The following is an 18,644-nucleotide window of genomic DNA, read 5'->3' on the forward strand; positions in this document are numbered from 1 at the left end:
CAGCAGAAGGATTTACTATTAAAGGGAAAGATGCTGGTGATTTGGTGCTAGAGCACTGGTGTCTAAAACTCAATTATGACTAACTTTATACACCACAGTGCTTTAATGAAAAAAAATTTTAAAGGACAAGATGCGGGGCTGGAGCAGTGGCACAGGCGGTAGGGCATTTGCCCTGCATATACTAACCTAGGACAGAACGCAATTTGATCCCCCAATGTCCCATATGGTCCCCCAAGCCAGGGGCAATTTCTGAGCGCATAGCCAGGAAAAATTCCTGAGCATCACCAGGTATGGCCCAAAAAGCAAAAATAAAATAAAATAAAAGGAAAAGATGCAACCAAAGGAGAAAATGGACAAAATGAAAAGCTTTGAGGGCAAGCTTTTAGGCAAAATTGTCTAATTTTCAGTTGGCTCAAGAAGATCTCTTGGATTAAGGTGTTGGTTTTTCTTAACTTTTGTGTCGCATCCAGTGACACTCAGGGGTTACTCCTGGCTCTGAGCTCAGAAATCACTCCTTGCAGGCTCAGGGGACCATATGGGATGCTGAAATTCGAACCGCTGTCCATCATGGATCCGCTACATGCTACCGCTGTGCTATCTCTCTGGCCCTCTTGGATTAAGTTTTAAATCAAGGTGGTTGGGATGCAACATGAGATGTATAGGAAAGGGATCTCACAGAGAGAAGCCAGGATTCCCAGATTCCCACCACTCTCATTCCTACTTCCTCTTGCTTTGTCCTCGCACCTCACTTACTTCCTTCCTCTTCCTCACTGTTTCCTCCTTCTGCGGTTGACAAGGCTCCAGAGACCCACTGGCCATCTTCTGTTTCCCCCAGAATTGATTCCAGGTCCACAGTGTCCATAGTGCTTCCTTCAGATGACAGCAGTTTATCCAAACCAAACTTGAGGATCTCACTCAACTAGAAAGAAGAAAACACAAAGGTCTCCATTTTGCTCATGCAAACAAATGCGAGGCAATCAAAGAGAGAGAGAGAGAGAGTTCCAGATTGTCTCTGGATCTATTAGAATATGGGTCCTAATTTTAACCCCAGGAGCTGCAACAAGATGCATCTACATCTATAGCCAAGTTGTCACTTGTTTTCTACCCAGTGTTCCCTCTTTCAAGCAATTAACTCTAGCCTTTCCTCCATTGCTCCTCTGGCATAATTTTGAATCCCTGGTTCCATTCACTCTCCTCTGAGTATGAAGAAAATGCAGCTCATTGATCAAAAAGTGTGAGGCTAAGATTGTGGTTTAGATGATCATCATTCATTTTGCTGAGCTCTTTATTTCACCTGATTCTATTAACCTTCTCAAAGGACTGCAGCACTCTGATTTTTAGAAAAGCAAACACAGTAAAAATCCAAGAGATTAAGGTTATTATGTTTTCAGGTCACACCCAGCAGTGCCCTGGAGTTATTCCTGGCTCTGCACTCAGGGATATTTCCTGGCAATGTTCAGGAGACCATTTAGAATGCAAGGGACTGAACCCAGGTAGGCCACATTCAAAGCAAGTATCCTACCCATTGTGCTACTGCTCCAGCCCCTGGCCTTGGATTTTAATCCAAGTCAGAAGACATCAGAACCAATTCTTGATACTCTGTATCCCTAGTCTGAATTTGGCACATCCATTTCAGCTCCTATAGCAGCTGATATGGAGAGACTATGGTATAAAGATGACCAGGGAATAAACATGTAGTTGAGGAAAGAGTGGAGAGTCATGGCTCTTTCCACTCACTTCTGCTTCACAAAGAGCACTTGCCTGTGACTTAGGACATAATGGAGATGAAGAACACAGTCCTGCACCTACCTGGAGGCTGGCCACAGTGTTCTGAGCACCCATAGTAAAATGTCCTTCCATGATGGTGTTGGTGAGCTGCAGCTTAGAGGCTGCTCTCCGGTACACAATCTCTTCCACGGTATCACGACCAATCAGCCGAATAACTTTGACAGTCCTGTATGAGGTCCAACAAGGGTGGTGCAAAGTTGGGCACAAGCATGCCAAGGAGATGCACCAGACAGGAGCAAAGCCAAAGAGCAACATTCAGGGCCCAACTCAAGGGAAATGAGCTGTGTACAGCTGAGTACTGGTGAGAACTCACAATAGCCCATCAGGAGAGCCAAGGAAGATATGGCAGTGGCTTCAATTGGGGTCCATGTCTATCTGTTGCGGGGAGGGGGGGGATTCTGGGAGAGCTTGGTTAGCCTTGGGTCATGGAAAAGATCTTTGTCATTTAGCCTCCTAACTCCAAGATTGTTTTGGAATTAAATTGGGGTTTGATTCAGAAAGAACAAGATAAGTTTTTCAGAGGTTCTTAGTGTCTTTTCACTATTTGATTTTGATTATTTGCGGGGCACATCCAACAGTGCTCAAGCATAATTTCTAGAGCTCTGTACTAAGGAATCACTTCTGGCAGAGCTCAGGGGACCACAGAGCATAGTGGAGACAGAATCAGGATCAGCTGTACACAGCAAATTCCTTCCCCACAGTACTATGTCTTCAGCCCTGATTTTTTTTTTAACAACACAAGCTTGAATGGAGATTGTATCTGCCCCAGCAAGCCTCCAGGAATCAGCTGGAGAGCTGGGCTAACACCCTAGTAGGCTTTTTTTCCCTCTAGTATAGTTTATACCAAGACATAATTCCCCACCTCCTCCCCACCCCAGAAATTTCATGGAAGATGCCAATGATTGAATCTCTCACTTGTTCTGGCCAATTCGGTGAGCCCTGGCAGCTGCCTGCAGGTCATTCTGAGGATTGAAATCACTATCCACAAAAATCACAGTGTCTGCTGCTGTTAAATTCATGCCAACACCACCTGGAAGCAAAGCAAGGTGTCTGAGCAGTAGCATCGTGACTGGGGAGTAGAAAGGAGAAACTTGAGATGCACTGGTCAGTGAGAAGCATGGGATCCATCCATCAAGAACAATGTGGCTTTTTCCTTCAAACCATACCCCACCCCCAACTCCAGAGCCTTGTATTGACTAAAGCACTCCCTGACTGCAGGAGCTGCCAGGGTTGGAAAAATTTTATTCTATTTTTCATTCTCTCACTTTTCTATTTTTCATTTTTTTTTTTTGGTTGGATGGTTTTGGGCCACACCCAGTGGCATTCAGGGGTTACTCCTGGCTCTTTGCTCAGAAATCACTCCTGGCAGGCTCTGGGGACCTTATGGGATGCCAGGATTCGTACGACCATCTGTCCTGGGTCGACCATGTGCAAGGTAAATGCCCTACCGCTGTGCCATCGCTCCAGCCCCTCTCTCTTTCTTTGAGTTATGCCATAAAAAAGGGGTACTTTTGGATGCACTTACCTTGCATACAACCTGGGTTCAATCCCCACATGTGGTCATGTGGTTCCTGAGCTCTGACAAGAGTGATACCAGGAGCAGAGCCAGGTGTAAGATCTGAGCACCACTGGCTATGGTCCAAAAAACCAAATATACATATATATATATATATATATATATATATATATATATATATATATATATATATATATATATATTAGTTTTGATTACATAGTTCCAATAATGTTGGCATTCACGGTCTTGGTCTACAAGATTTCCTCACATCACCACCACTAAGACTCGGGAAATCTGAACTAGTAAAAAATAGGACTAAGTAACAAAACTAGACTCACAAATTAGTGGCATGAAGCCATTTAAAAATCATGATGTGAGCAGAAGAGGTAACGCAACAGGCTGAGCACAAGCTTTCAATCACCAGAAACACATGGACCCTCAGGGCCACAGGGAATTATTTCCTTCACCCCCACCCCAGCAACACTAGAAAAAACCCCTAAGCACTATTGGGTGTGGCCAAAAAGAATAAAATCACGACTGTATTTTATTAAGAACTAGAACTTAGGAGAGGCCAGGGTCCTTCAGAAAGCAATTTTAAATACCAGCAAGGTCTTCTGCTGTGGGAGCTATTCAAAAGAAAAAAAGAAAAAGTTCTTCACTGCAACTGCACATTACAACTAGGTAGCAATATCCCTAGTATAGCTAGCAGAAAAGAAGACATCGCATCCCTGAGAAGAACAGAAAACTCTTGGGCCAGTGAGGTGGCGCTAGAGGTAAGGTGTCTGCTTTGCAAGCGCTAGCCAAGGAAGGACCACGGTTCAATCCCCCAGCGTCCCATATGTTCCCCCCAAGCCAGGGGCAATTTCTGAGCACTTAGCCAGGAGTAACCCCTGAGCATCAAACGAGTGTGGCCCAAAAAAAATAAATAAAAACAAACAAACAAACAAAAAAACATTGAAAGCCAAGAATTCAGGGGAAACTTTCTAGTCTGGGCTCAGTGCTGCAGGGGAAAGTCTGAAAAGGCTCCCAGGCTTTGCAAATTAGCTAGATCCAAGAAGGCAAGTTGACATCCTTCCCTCTGGTTCCTGTGGGAATTCATCAAAACAAAACCCTCTTGGTAGGGTCACTGTGCCCACATTGAGACAGGTGACTTTTAAAGGGCTTATTTCAGGAGACTGAATTAAAGAATAATGTTTGGGGCTGAAGAAATGGCACAAGAGGTAAAGGTGTATCAAATCCCAGTTTGATTCCAGAACTAAAGGTGTGGCCCAACTTTCTCACACCCTCACCAACAAAAGGAATAATCCATGCAAGAGTTACTGACAACAAAATGGGATATCAAAACAAAGCCAGCAAGAACATTCTAACTAATTCCTTCACATTAATGTTGGAATAAAGAGACAGGTAAGATGATTGAGAAATGCAAAACCTGTGCTGTGTTTACAACAACTCCATGAGTAGTTACAACTATTTAATGAATGTTGGTTCTAGAAGCACAGAGAAATTGAGGGACAAACTGGAGTTGCACAATAAGAAAGTGAAAGAACCAGGATTCAGTGCCACAGGTCCTGGCACCAGGGATTATGCTTTTAAACCGGCATGGCCATCCCATGATCCTTTCCAGGCACATATTTCATTAAAGTGTGGTGCACATTAAAATTATATTATTTGGGAGACAGAGTGATAGCACAGTAGATAGGATGTTTGCCTTGCACATGGCCAACTCAGGTTGGATTCCCAGCATCCCATATGGTTTCCTGAGCTTGCCAGGAGTAATTTCTAGAGCAAAGCCAGGAATAATTCCTGAGCACTACTGGGTATGGCCCCAAAACAAAACAAAATAAAACAAAAATCTTATTCTACAAGCAACAAGAGCTTAGTAAACCTTCTGACAATAACTTAATGATCTCACTGAGAAAGACAATGATTTTCACAAATTTTCTTATTGCTGTACTTTTTTTTTGCTTCTCTTTTCTTATTGTTCTTTTCTGTTCTTTTTTTAACTGTGCCGCTCCCATTTACCTGGAAACAAATGTATTGTGATCAACGATCTTTAAAGATCATGGTCTTTACATAAAGTAACTTATATACATATAAATATAATCTTATTCTTGGGGCCAGAGGAACAGTACATAGTAAATAGTAAATAATAAAGCAGTTGCCTTGCACGTGCCCTACCAAGTTCAATCACCAGCATCCCATTTCAAGCACCACCAGGAGTAATTCCTAGAATTACTGTATTTATTACTGTAATTATTCCAGAAATTAAGCATTTCTGTGCGTGGATAAAAAAAAGAATAATTAAAATAGAACAAATAAATAAAACTGAGTTAAAAAGAAAAGGTATTCGAATAAAACAAGTGGTGGAGGAGGCTACTTGTATATTTAGGAATACACATCTTAAGATGTATTGTTATACAGGTTCCATAGGCAATATAAGACTCCCAATTAGGTCTTTTGATATATTCTTGTGGGGAGTAAAAGCCAAGGTACTTATCAATTCACAGGCCTTGGAATTGAGTTGGAGAAATGCTTTCCTGCATTACGAGACCATATAGTGTCTTTGAGATGGGAGTTTTGCTGAGGCCGATTCCTGTATCGTGCAACAGTCCACGATTTGGTGGGGGTGAGAGGGGCCATCAAGCATGAGTCAGCAGGCGTGCTGGTTGTAGTTCTTTGCCAATGCATGAGAACGGTTTGTTCCTGTTTGGGGGTTACACCCAAAGATGCTAAATACTCTGACTCTGCACAGTGGCTACGGCTCTGCACTATGAGATCACTCCTGGAGAGGCTCCACGGAACCATATGGGGTGCCAAGAAAGGAAGCAGGTTAGGCTCATGCCCTACACGCTGTACTATCGCTCTAGCCCCTCTTGGATTAATGTTAAGGGCAACTCTACTTTAAGGTGGTATTTTGTAAATAAGTTCTAGCTGAGGACAGTCATGAGTTCTCCCTGCCACCTGGTGGCCATCTAACTCAATAACAGAACAACTGAAAGCTGGAGGAAAACCTGTTAAATAAGTGATAAGAATGTCACAAATCTAACAGTTCAAAAAAACAATAGCACATATGGCAGATAGTTTTCGAAAAAGATCAGTGTTTGGGACTGTTTTGATTCCTTCAAAGGAGTATTCTGTTTTGACTGATTCTGAGTTCTCCAAGGAGATTAAAAAGATGAAAACTCTTTCTTCCTTATTTTAGATTTTCAACTATCGTGCTGCTCTCTGAATAAAAGAGTGATGAAATCAGGAAAGCATAACGGAGCTGTCTCTGCTCTCAGAAGTAAGGTAAGATAAATCTGGACATATTGTAATACAGAGCTAAGACATACACAGATAAAACAATCTCTTTATGCTCAAAGACTACCTGTAACATCCCATGTAAATATCCTATAGTACATGGCACTCGCTAAATGCTTTCTAAGACTGAACTCTCTCGTGCCAGGGAGAAGGCTCAGAGGCTGGAGTGTATCACTCAAATGCAGATTCCTGGGTCTCACTCCCATCACTTCATGTCCCCAACCACCACCAGATGTAACCCAAAAATCAAAAGACTAAACTGTCTTTATAATAAAGATGTTGCTCTCCATAACAAATAACACATATCCCTTTAGTGTTCCTGCATCTATTCTATGAAGATTTGGGCCAAGTGAAAAATAAAATAGTGAAAATATTCTGAGTCAAATTCTATTTGACATTTAAGAATAACTTCACCTCTGAGAACTGACTGCAATTTAAGGTTTATGAAAGAAAACAAAAACTTTTCTTAAAAGTACAGCAAATATTATATATAGTAGTTATAATGCTTATGACAAGTCATGTACAGACAACTTTATAACTAATTCTAAAAAGCCAACAATTTTTATTATCACCATTTTTTGTTTGGTTGGTTAACTGGTTTCTGGGCCATACCTGGCAGTGCTCAGGGTTTACTTCTGCACTCAGGAATCACTCCTGGTGATGCTCAGGGGACCATGTAGGATGCCCAGATTAGAACCCGGGTCAGTCACACACAAGGCAATCACCTTACCCACTCTGGTTCTGGCCCTTATCATCATTTTTTTAAACCACACTATTAAATTGCTACAATACTATTCCAGAGCTATTTATTGAGAAAGAACAAGCAGGGCCGGAGAAATAGAACAGCAGTAGGGCGTTTCCTTGAATATGGCCAACCCGAGAGAGACCTGGTTTGATTCCTGGCATCCCATGTGGTCGCCCAGCCTGCCAGAGGTGATTTCTGAGTGCAGAACCAGGAGTGACCCCTGAGCGCCACTGGGTGGCCCGAAAACCAATTAATCAATGAATAAATAACGTTTTTTTAAATAAATAAAGAGAAAGAACAAACAACAGACAGGATCTCATTTCTTTTTGTTTTGGGGCCATATCTAGAGGTGTTCAGAATTTAAACCTTTTATAACCAGGAATCATTCCTGGCTCAGGGAACTTTAGGTAGTACTAGGGATTGAATCCTCCAAGTAAGAAAAATTCCTTAATCCCCGTCCTCTCTCTCCAGCCTCTCATTTCCTAAATACTTGATAGGAAAGGAGAGCTACATCCAAATATATATACACACATATATACAAGCTATATAAACATATAAAATTATATATTTATATATTATATATATTTTACAAAACTACAGAAATCCTTCTGCATTGAGTCAATGATTAAAGTAGATTAGAAAAAAATTAGTATGTGAAAGTGTGTGTGTGTGTGTGTGTGTGTGTGTGTATTTATGTGTATGTCTTGCCAGAAATTAAACCTGGAACCTCACATATCTAAGGCCCCAGCAATACAATTACTGTTCAACAGGTTCAAGTTTCAGCCTTACTTCATTGAGGCGCTGAGAGTGTACAGAAGATGAACAGAGAAGAGTCTATGCTGAAAGCCCCATCTCTTATTCAACTTCATCTACTTCAACTATCTACTTCCTCAGCTTTCCACTTTCTGCACTTCTGAGTCATGGCATAAGCTCTCAGAAAACTAAGGGGGAAGTTCTACTGTTTGTGAGAGAGAAGCAGGGTAAAACCCCTTAATGCCTGTTTCTGTTCATACTGATAGGACCTACCTGCCCTCGTACTCAGGAGAAAGACAAAAATGGGCTGTTGGCCAAAGTTCTTGATGGCGAGGTGTCTCTCTTCTCCTCTCACAGAGCCATCCACACGCTCATAACTGTAACCTTCACACAGATAAAGAAAACAGACATGTTTACTCTCTTCGAGTATTCTACATACACTGTGAGCTCAAACACAAATGCCAATTGTGTCTCCCAATTGGCACAGTCATGCCATCTAGTTTAAGTAAATACCATGGGAGGGGGAAACTTCTAATATGAGTGGAAATATTTTATTGGGTTTTTTTTTTTTCAATTGAACTCACCAGAACATCCTACTTTAGGCTTGGGGAATTTTGTTTTTGTTTCTTAGTAGTGCATTTTCATGCCACTGGTCTACTAGGCATTCATGGAATCACTAATCAATCCCAAATAAATTAAGCAACCCAAAAGTACCTTGAAGACTATGCTGTGTGGCAGCTGCCAGCCCAGCTGAGACACAGTTCTCATATGTGTAAGCAGCAAACTGATGATAAGCCCATCCAAGGTACCAAGGAAGCTTCTGGTGAAGTTTCAAACCCATGGTGGAAAGGAGAAATGTATGCTCAAGTTCTGCTTGAGGCTATGGGGATTTATATATTGTACTTAAGTAGTGAGGTCCAGAGCTAATGTTTCTTATCATGGTTATCAAGATTCACCAATGTTATAACTTTTTCCTGTCATGCCCTCATACTTTCTATAATATATCAAGTAGCATCCCCAGGTAATAACTTCCATTACCTTCTGAATATAGAGAAAATCAACTGCCCTTCTCTTTTCTTTGGTTGATATGTATAGCAACTCTATCATTTCAATATTCATGTTATCTTTTTTTTATTTTTTTTTTTTTTTATTTTTGGGTCACACTCAGCATCGCTCCGGGGTTATTCCTGGCTCTATGCTCAGAAATCGCTCCTGGCAGGCTCGGGGGACTGTATGGGATGCTGGGACTCGAACCACCATCCTTTTGCTTCAAGGCAAACACACCTTATTGCTGTGCTATCTCTCCGGCTCCAATATTCATGTTTTTTAATAATATTTTATTTAAACATCTTGATTACAAACATGATTGTGGTTGGGTTTCTGTCATGTAAAGAACACCCCCCCCCAATCACCAGTGCAGCATTCCTATCACCAATGTCCCAATTCTCCCTCCTCCCCAAATCTTAGTTGATTCAAAGCTAAAGGTTGCAAGATACTAGAATACCATGTCACTGAAATGGTTTATCTTGAACTTTCAGAAACACTTGAACACACATTTTCTCAATTTTAAATCACCTCAGCAGGGAACATGTATGTTTATTTCTGTGTTCTATCTATACTTGTTCCTGATTTTTTTTTCAATGAGATGCAACTAGCTGTGCTCAGGGCTTACTCCTGGTTCTGAAATCAGGATCATCTCTGTTGGGGTTCAGAGATCCATATGGGGTACTCTAGATTAAACCCTAATTTAATCTACACAAGGCAAGCACCATACCCTCTTTACCATCTTGCTGGCCCTTTCTCCTAATTTTCAGCCTTCCTTTTCCCCTAAATAATGTTCTTTTACTGTTCTTCTCTATCACTCCTCATGCCCCAGATGACTCTCATTGACTTAACTAGAATTTTTAAGTCTAAAAGGGCTTGAACAATTTTATGACCAGGCTACATCACCTCTATAATCCATGTAATCTTGGAGAATATCCAACATTTGGGTCATTTGGGAGAAAAGCAAAACTCGATGGCCCCTGGCAAGAAAAAGATTAATTGTCGATTACAATAGTACTTAAAATGAGTTTTCCTTCCATAAAACCTACCAAAAAATACAAGGTTATGAGACTTGAGCAATAGTTTATAGGGTAGGGCATTTGCTTTACATGCAGCCAACCTGGGTTCAATCCTGAGCATCCCACATGGTCCCCCAAGGACCACTAGAATTAATTTCTGAGAGCAGGGCCAGGAGTTACTCCTGAGCATCACCAGGTGTGGCCCAACAATAACAACAAGAAAAAAAGAATACAAGGTTATAAATATATGAAATACTGAAGCATGAATGTAAGTGTCCTAATTACTTAGAAAGACTGCCTCACAGCAAGTAAAAGCATTATAAAAGGATAAATATAGTTTTACATGCAGTCATATCCTGCAAAGCAGTAGCTCTCCAACTAAAGCAGGGACAGTCCCAAGAACACGAATCAATGCATCAGGGAGAACAAAAGGTCCTAGAATGACTACAGGACCTCTTTCTGCAATGTCAGATCCTTCAGTATGTTCCAGATGAGGCAGTGAAAAACAAAAAAGATGAAAGAGAGAGAAAGAGAGACAGAGAACAAATAAATTTTAGAAAACCATTCCAATGAGCTGGTGGAAGAGGCTCAATGAAGAGAGAATCCTAATCTTTTACTTTTCCCTCATGAAGCCCAAAACACATATTAACTCACACACCCATTATCTGCCTAAGTAGGCACTAATGATACACATGACACATAAGCAAGCATGTGGTCTTTATTCTCATGAACAACCTTAGCACACCCCACCCATGCCACTCAGGCCCAACAGCTAGTGCAAATTTCTCTTCTTAGTAAGCTTAGTAAGCCTAAGGGCTTACTACTACCAGGGCTAGTGAAGTACCACAGAGGTGAAGACACTTGCCTGGCATGTGGCTGACCCCGTCTCAATCCTCAGCACTACATAGTCCCCCAAGCATCACTGGGTGCAGAGCTGGAGGCCCTGACACCATCTAGGCCATCCCAGACACTGCAGGACCCTCCCAACACTACACTCTGGGCCCTCACATTGAACCCATAGCCAGCTGACCAAGAAATGTGAGGAGGGGCCCCTAGGCCTCTTTGGGATCCTTTGGTAGTCATCCCTCAAAAAAAACTTACACAAAATTTCGAAAAGAAAAACCTTTACACTACACCCCACCCCATGGCTCCCTCAAGAGCACTGCCCAATGACACCTTGGGTGTGCACTCTCTGAACCTTTCCACAGCTCTTTACACTGTTTAATCCTTGAACCTTTCTCTGACAGAGACAAAGCACAGAGGAACAGCAGTCCTCCGAATTGCATACCTTCATCCATGTGACAAATGGACAAAACTACAAACCTTATTTGGACACCCAGATAAAGAAACAAATGTGACGAGAAAAAGACCAAATTCAAATGCACAAAAGTTAAATAAGCCCCCTGAAGAATGTGTGGCTTAGTGGGTGCAAGGTCACTGCACTCTTATCCACAGCTACTTCAGTTCAAAGATCTAAGAAGCACTGCTTTATAGAAACAAGAACTGGTGACAGCTCACAATCACAGTGTAATATATGATACACTGGAAAATGTCCATGTGAAAGGAGGAGAAAGCAAGAAGCAAAATGGATTAAGTCAAGAATGAAGCCAATATACATGGACATACATGGAGAGTATCATGCTGAATGAAATGAGTCAGAGAAAAGGGACAGACATGGAATGATCACACTCATTTACAGGATGAAAAACATGTATTTGAGGGTCTGAACCCATATGACTAGTCAGCATGTTAAGCATGCCTCAACAGAGATATATGGTACTCCTAGCTCTGTGCTCAGAAATCACTCCTGGCAGGCTTGGGGACCATGTGGAATGCTGGGGAATCCAGCACCCAGGCCCATCCCAGATCTGCCACGTGCAAGGCAAATACCCTACCTACTTTCCAGCCCCCACTACGTTAGTTTTAATAAGCAATATAAAGTAATTATTTTGTGTATGCCAGGGAGGCAGGCTTGGGGCAGTAATGGCATCTACCATTCTTTGCCCTAAAAATTCCACAACCTCTCCAGCATATCTCATCAGCAGTGATGTGAAAAAGATAGACAGAAGACAAGTCTGTGTCCTCTCTAGCTCCAACTCACTTATCCACAGAGACAATCAAATCCCCAGAAATGATCCACAGAGACAGCTAAGGACAGTAAGACATGCAATCATTTGCCTTGTACAATCTGAATGTTGGAGTTTTTCCAGGTCTAGGGTATTAGGTTGGCCAGGTGCCAAAGAGACAACTATGAGATCCCTGGTAATATGGAATTCTTTTTTTCTTTTTTCTTTTTTTTTAGTTTTTTGGGCCACACCCGTTTCATGCTCAGGGGTTACTCCTGGCTAAGCTAAGCGCTCAGAAATCGCCCCTGGCTTGGGGGGACCATATGGGACACTGGGGGATCGAACCGCAGTCCTTCCTTGGCTAGCGCTTGCAAGGCAGACACCTTACCTCTAGCGCCACCTCACCGGCCCCGGAATTCTTTTTTTCTAGATGTGTCTGCACTGCTGGGAAGTGGTGGATCAGACAAGGCCACATCTTTGAACATTTAGCCAAGCCTTTACAAGTTCCAGAAGTGAAATGATCTTCCAACCCAATGCCCCAACCCAATTTCTCCCTGAGTTCAAACCAAGCCCCAAAGGTCAAAAAAAAAAGTTACTGAGCATTTATTATATGCCAATTCAATGCAATATAATTAAACAATATATGCTTAGTGTTATCAAGTGTCCTACGAGAACACACAGTAAGAGGAGTAATATGGTAAACACAGACCAGGTAACCCAGTTACAGATTAAGCCACGGTACTATCAAGGGTTAGATTAGGATGTTTGAGAGGGATTGGGTAGGGATAGAATGGGTGTAAGGCAGTTGCAAAGAAAGAGAACTTCAGTTACTCTCTTGAGAAAAGAAAACTGGAATAATCCCCCATAAGTGAGTTGCTTATGACTGAGATAACAGTCACTGACTCAGAGCAGAAAGGGTAAAGTTACCACCAACCTGGAATACAGGAATGCCAGCAGTTTGTCCAGCAGATGAAGTTTCCCACTGGCCTCAATCAGGTGGTCTCCAACCTCAAAAGGCTCAGGTTCCACCCCTGGAAAAGAAGAAAATCACCTCCAGTGGCATAAATCCTCCCCCCCCCCCCCACTGTTCAGGACTAGCACCCTGAATAGAGGAACCTGGGCCAAGCCACAGTAAGAAATCAAGCCACTTCTAGTTGCTAATGGGCTATGCCTCTACTGTCTTTAAAGTATTTCACCATGACTCATTGACAGTCTAGTGCAGCTTAACATGGATCATGGAGCCTTACATACCCAAAACTCCCAATCCACATTCATCCAAGGAAGAAAACCACTCAAGCAGAAAATGAGGCACAGGGAAATGCTAGTGGCAAAAAAAAGACCAAAACTTACTCTAGAAAAAAAATTAGAAATAGCTTTGACATATAAACTCATAACTCTCATAAGGGTGTGAGAATAAAATGTGAAAGTGAACTAGGACACAGCTCAACAGGCTGGAACACAGGCGCCGAATTCAGAGAGTGTGATTCACACATCATTCACCATCAGGAATGATGGTGATACTAGAAGATCCTAGCAGAGGTTCTGGAGTAGCCCAGAAGTACCACTGGGTATAGCCCAGAAGTTAAAAAACCGGGGGGAGGGGGCCGGTGAGGTGTCGCCAGAGGTAAGTAAGGTGTCTGCCTTGCAAGCGCTAGCCAAGGTAGGACCACGGTTCGATCCCCCCGGCGTCCCATATGGTCGCCCCAAGCCAGGGGCAATTTCTGAGCGCTTAGCCAGGAGTAACCCCTGAGCATCAAATGGGTGTGGCCCGAAAAAAAAAAAAAAAACCGGGGGGAGGGACCTTTCAGGAATCTATATTGTTTCCAGCAGTGCTTTCCCTTAAATTTCTCATAGGAATCTATTAATAATTTATGACATTTTACGCCTTATGAAAATTAGTATGGGAAATAGTATATTACTGAGATTTCTCAGAAAAGTAAGAATAGAGATATCATATGAACCAGAAATTTCACTTTTTCGTTTTCTACGCCCAAGACCCAAAACACTCATTCAAAGAACATGTGCATACAATTATCCATTGCATTCACTGCTATATACTTATAATAATAGCTAAGCTATTATGGAATCCAAATCAACCCAGGTATCCAACACCAGATGAATGGATCGTGATGGTTCGTATATATATGCACAATAAATGCAGCTGCAAGGAAGGATGAAATTATCCAATTCATTACGAGCTGCTGGAAGATACTGGAAGATATTCTGTTAAGCAAAATAAGACAAAAAAAAAAAAAAAAGGACAAACACTAACTGATCTCATTTTCTGTGTTATATAGAATAACTAGATACCAACGGAGGTATGCCTAGATTGCCCTGTACATATATTCAAGATATGAGGACAGGAAAGGGGAAAAATATCAAGGCAGGGCGAAGTGAGAAGAGTAAGAAAGGAACTAAGAAATAAAAGGAGGCAAATGGAAAGAGTCAAGGGTCTTGGGCACATGGTCTCAGATACAAGCAGTGTGGATTAGGTATATGTCTAAGCCACAGATTCAACATCACTTAAACATGAGATTCAAACCACAAGCCTGAGCAAACAGAGAGGAAATAAAGGCAATTACTTTCATTTACTTTTATGTCATCCACAGTAATGCCAATAGAAGAGGAGCAAAGGTCAGTGTCTCACCATCAAACAAATATGGGTGATCCACACACTTCCGAAGCTGGGACAAGATATTCTGAAGTCTAACTTTCTTCGCCGTCTCATTATCAAAGGCATCTGAAATTTTTTTAAATGAAAATAAATTAGCTACAGAACAACAATAAACCTCTAGGTTTCCATAAGTGTCTTTTTTTTTGTTTTTGTTTTTGTTTTTGTTTTTTTTTTTGGTTTTTGGGCCACACCCGGCGGTGCTCAGGGGTTACTCCTGGCTGTCTGCTCAGAAATAGCTCCTGGCAGGCACGGGGGACCATATGGGACACCGGGATTCAAACCAACCACCTTTGGTTCTGGATGGGCTGCTTGCAAGGCAAACGCCGCTGTGCTATCTCTCCGGGCCCTCCATAAGTGTCTTAACTCATTTCAATAATAGCTTTCTAGCTTACATTAACCTCCCATTTTTTGACAAATTGCAGGAAGAACCACACAGGTTGGGGGCATGTGCCTAGCATGCCCAGGTTTCTGGTTCGATCCCTGGTGCTTTAGAGTACCCTGGGCTCCCACAGTATGGCCCTGAAGGCCCTTGAGCACTTCTGGGCATGACCATGGTGGCTCTCAGCAATGTAGAGCTGAACAGTGATGCTTCTTGCCCTGACATTGAACTATCTAGACCAGGCAACCAAGTCTCACCAGGCGTGACCCCAGATACCTATGCACTATTTAGGAAAGGTGGCAGTAGTGCTCAGAGCTTCCTCCTGGCTGCTTAAGGGTCATTTCCAGTAGTATATTTCTCAGAGACCAAATGAGGTGCTGGAGATTGAACCCAGGTCAACCATGTGTAAGACAAGCACTCTACCCACTGTACTATCACTCTAGTACTCTCTTATGTACTACATATTTTTCTTAATCATCATTTTGCTTGGACAGAAGCCTAGGACCAGACTTATAGTATAGCAGGAAGGATGCTTGCATTATACATAGTCGAACCAGATTCAATCCCCATCACAATCCCCCAAACACTGCCAGGAGAGTCAGGAGGAAGCCCTGAGCTCAGCAGTATGAACCAAAAATAAAATAAAAGGAAGCCTAACTATAAATTGAACTAGGGACTATTTTTTGCTTTATTGTTTTCAAAATACTAAAATTCTGGGCATAGCAACAGTATTTGCATACAGCTGCCAGGGATTCAATCCCTAGTACCCCAAAAAGTTTCCTGAGTCCCACCAAAAGTGGTCCCTGGTGCTGTCAGGTTACCTCTAAATATCACCAAATGTGGCCCCAAAACAAACAAAAAAACAAACAGAAAATAAAATTCCTTTTTCCACTACTGTTGTGAAGCCAAGGAACCCCCAAAAATGTAAACTGGAAAATTCCATTTCTAGTCTTTCTTTCCACTCCAGTTTGCAATGTGTCCAATATCTGTCAGGGTGAGATTATTAATCATCACTGAGAAGCCTGAAGCATTTGCTTAGCTACAGGGCATAATAAGGAAAACCAAAGCAGGGGAGAAAACCTCACAGGTACAAATCAACGGTATATTTTATTAAGGATGCTCTGCCAGATTCACAGAACCGAGCCACAAGTCATTCAGAATACAAAATTCCATCCCACACTCCCCCTATACAAACAAGCATGAACACAAGTTATTTTTCTGCATGAAAACCACAGACCCATCAAGTTTCTGCAGGCCTCGATGTCCTTTCTTTACCTAGGTCTTTCATCAGAATAGCCTTGTAGTACTTTTTCTGCAGCACAGACATGCCATGATATAGCACAACCTCTGTCTTCTTGGGAAGCTCTGTCGCCACCTCAGCTTTCACTCGCCGCAGCAGAAAAGGCTGCAAGACTTTGTGCAGTTCACTTGCTGTGTGGAAAGAGAAAACAAACAAAATCAAGATAATGAACTTGAAGAAAAGTCATAGGGCAATTTACTTTTACTTCTTACTTTTATGCCAATTTTGCATGCAAGGTAAGAAAATTTTTGCAGCATTTATTTCTTTTGAAAGCATTACTGGCTCATCACCAGGGGATATTTTTTTTTCATTTTTATTGTGAACAAAGTGAATTATAAATCTTTCACAGTAATATTTAAGGTACATAGTGACAATGGATCAGAGGCATTCCCACCACCAATGAGGGGGTCTTTTTGATGAAGGATGTCACTGGAACCTTGGCAGTGGTGGTAGGTGTGTTGAATCTTACATACATGTTTATATATGTTAAGCTAAACACCTGAAATCCTATGATGTTATAGGATTATAGAAATACTATATTGTAGGGTACTTATCTGAGACCCACCCATTTCTGGGAGGGGTCTTGGGAACCGGATAATAGGTGTGACTTTACCTGCAAAGCCCGGCCCATTCCGGGGAGGGGTCTTGGAATAGATAGATAAACCCGGAAGCCAAGAGATTAAGGGGCTTTTGCCTTTTGGCCCTGGTGGGCTCTCTAAGGGAGATGGCTGAAAGAGAATAAGACGCAGGGCAAGCCTAGAATGGCTGTATGCTTGAAAGGTTATGAGATAGGCCACACACATGTGGTGGCTAGGGCATAAATAAAGATGATTCTTCCTGAAGCCTGCCTGTGAGTGAGTGATTTCGCGTTTCACCTGGGCCTGAAACTCGCCGGTTCATGGGGTTGCTGAGCCACGTGGCCTGGGATGGCAGACAGAGAAATCCACCTCCATCCATCGCCATCCAGCTCCATCCTTAATTATTTAATACAACACTATATATAAATTTGTATATTATTTATATGTAAATATATAATTATTCATATACTTAGATAAATAAAATAATATATTATCTCTATATAGATATATAATTATATATTGTTTATACATTTATATATTCTATTATAAATAATATATATTATTTATATAAATATAATTATATATTGCTTATATATTTATATATTCTATATATAATTCCTATAACATTATATAGGAATGTTATAGAATTGTAGAAATTCTAAAATGAAATTCTATGATTCTATAATGCAAACTAATGATAAATCTATTTTTTAAAACATTAAAGGTCCAGAATACTCAAAGAACTTTTTATTTTGCATTTTCTCAAAAAACACCCTGAGATCTTCAGGGCTTACTTCTGGCTCTGTACTCAGAGGTCAGAGGTCCTGAAGGAGACCTTACGTGGTACTGGGAAACTATCCAGAATCAGCTGGAAGCAAGGCAAATTCTTAAATCCTTGTATTATCCTCTAGATCAAAACATTTGATTCTTATTAGTAATCTCATTTCCATGGATCTTGTATTTCCAATAAATTTTTTGCCTCTAATATCACGACTCAGGTAGTAACTCCAAAATCTAAGGCAGGTTTAGTAATATTGTCCAAATTTCAGTAGCAAAGTTAAATGAGGCTCAGAGAGATTAAGCAGCTCAACCAAAGTTACACAGATGAATACTAATGCTGCATTTTTGAACCACCCCTACCGTAATCCTTCCCTCAGAGTAAAGAATGTCAAAGACTAGTCTGAACTGCGATCATTCTTCATGTAGTATATTGAGACACAGGAAATAAAAATAGAAGGCCTCTCTTAAATTGGGATTTTAGACACACAATAATTATTTTTTTAGTATGTATATGCCCCACTGATATCTAGATGAGTGTCCTACATTTCGCCCCACAACCTAAGCTGGAAATTCATCTCTGAGCAGTTTCCTCCAGCCATTTCCTCTGTGAATGGTCAATGTTCTGGTACATACCTTTATACCAACCCTCCTGGCAGACCAGACACATAGCAACTAGAGGGCATGCAACGCATTTGTTTGGCC

The 18,644-nt window shown here is 41.5% G+C and overlaps 1 protein-coding gene across 1 annotated transcript in view; it reads right to left on the reverse strand.

Moving 5' to 3' along the window:
• The window catches only part of CHD1L (chromodomain helicase DNA binding protein 1 like), a 53,514-nt gene that overhangs the window by 19,378 nt on the left and 15,492 nt on the right, over positions 1 to 18,644 (reverse strand). Inside the window, exons 8-15 of the mRNA XM_049782381.1 lie at positions 16,560 to 16,711; positions 14,879 to 14,971; positions 13,166 to 13,262; positions 10,053 to 10,126; positions 8,376 to 8,486; positions 2,704 to 2,818; positions 1,810 to 1,954; positions 754 to 919 (exon numbers count right to left, since the gene is read on the reverse strand). Coding sequence (XP_049638338.1) covers positions 754 to 919; positions 1,810 to 1,954; positions 2,704 to 2,818; positions 8,376 to 8,486; positions 10,053 to 10,126; positions 13,166 to 13,262; positions 14,879 to 14,971; positions 16,560 to 16,711 — 953 coding nt within the window. The remainder of the gene's footprint in view (positions 1 to 753; positions 920 to 1,809; positions 1,955 to 2,703; positions 2,819 to 8,375; positions 8,487 to 10,052; positions 10,127 to 13,165; positions 13,263 to 14,878; positions 14,972 to 16,559; positions 16,712 to 18,644) is intronic.

Source organism: Suncus etruscus, chromosome 10 (assembly GCF_024139225.1).
Source record: "Suncus etruscus isolate mSunEtr1 chromosome 10, mSunEtr1.pri.cur, whole genome shotgun sequence".
Lineage (NCBI taxonomy): Eukaryota > Metazoa > Chordata > Mammalia > Eulipotyphla > Soricidae > Suncus > Suncus etruscus.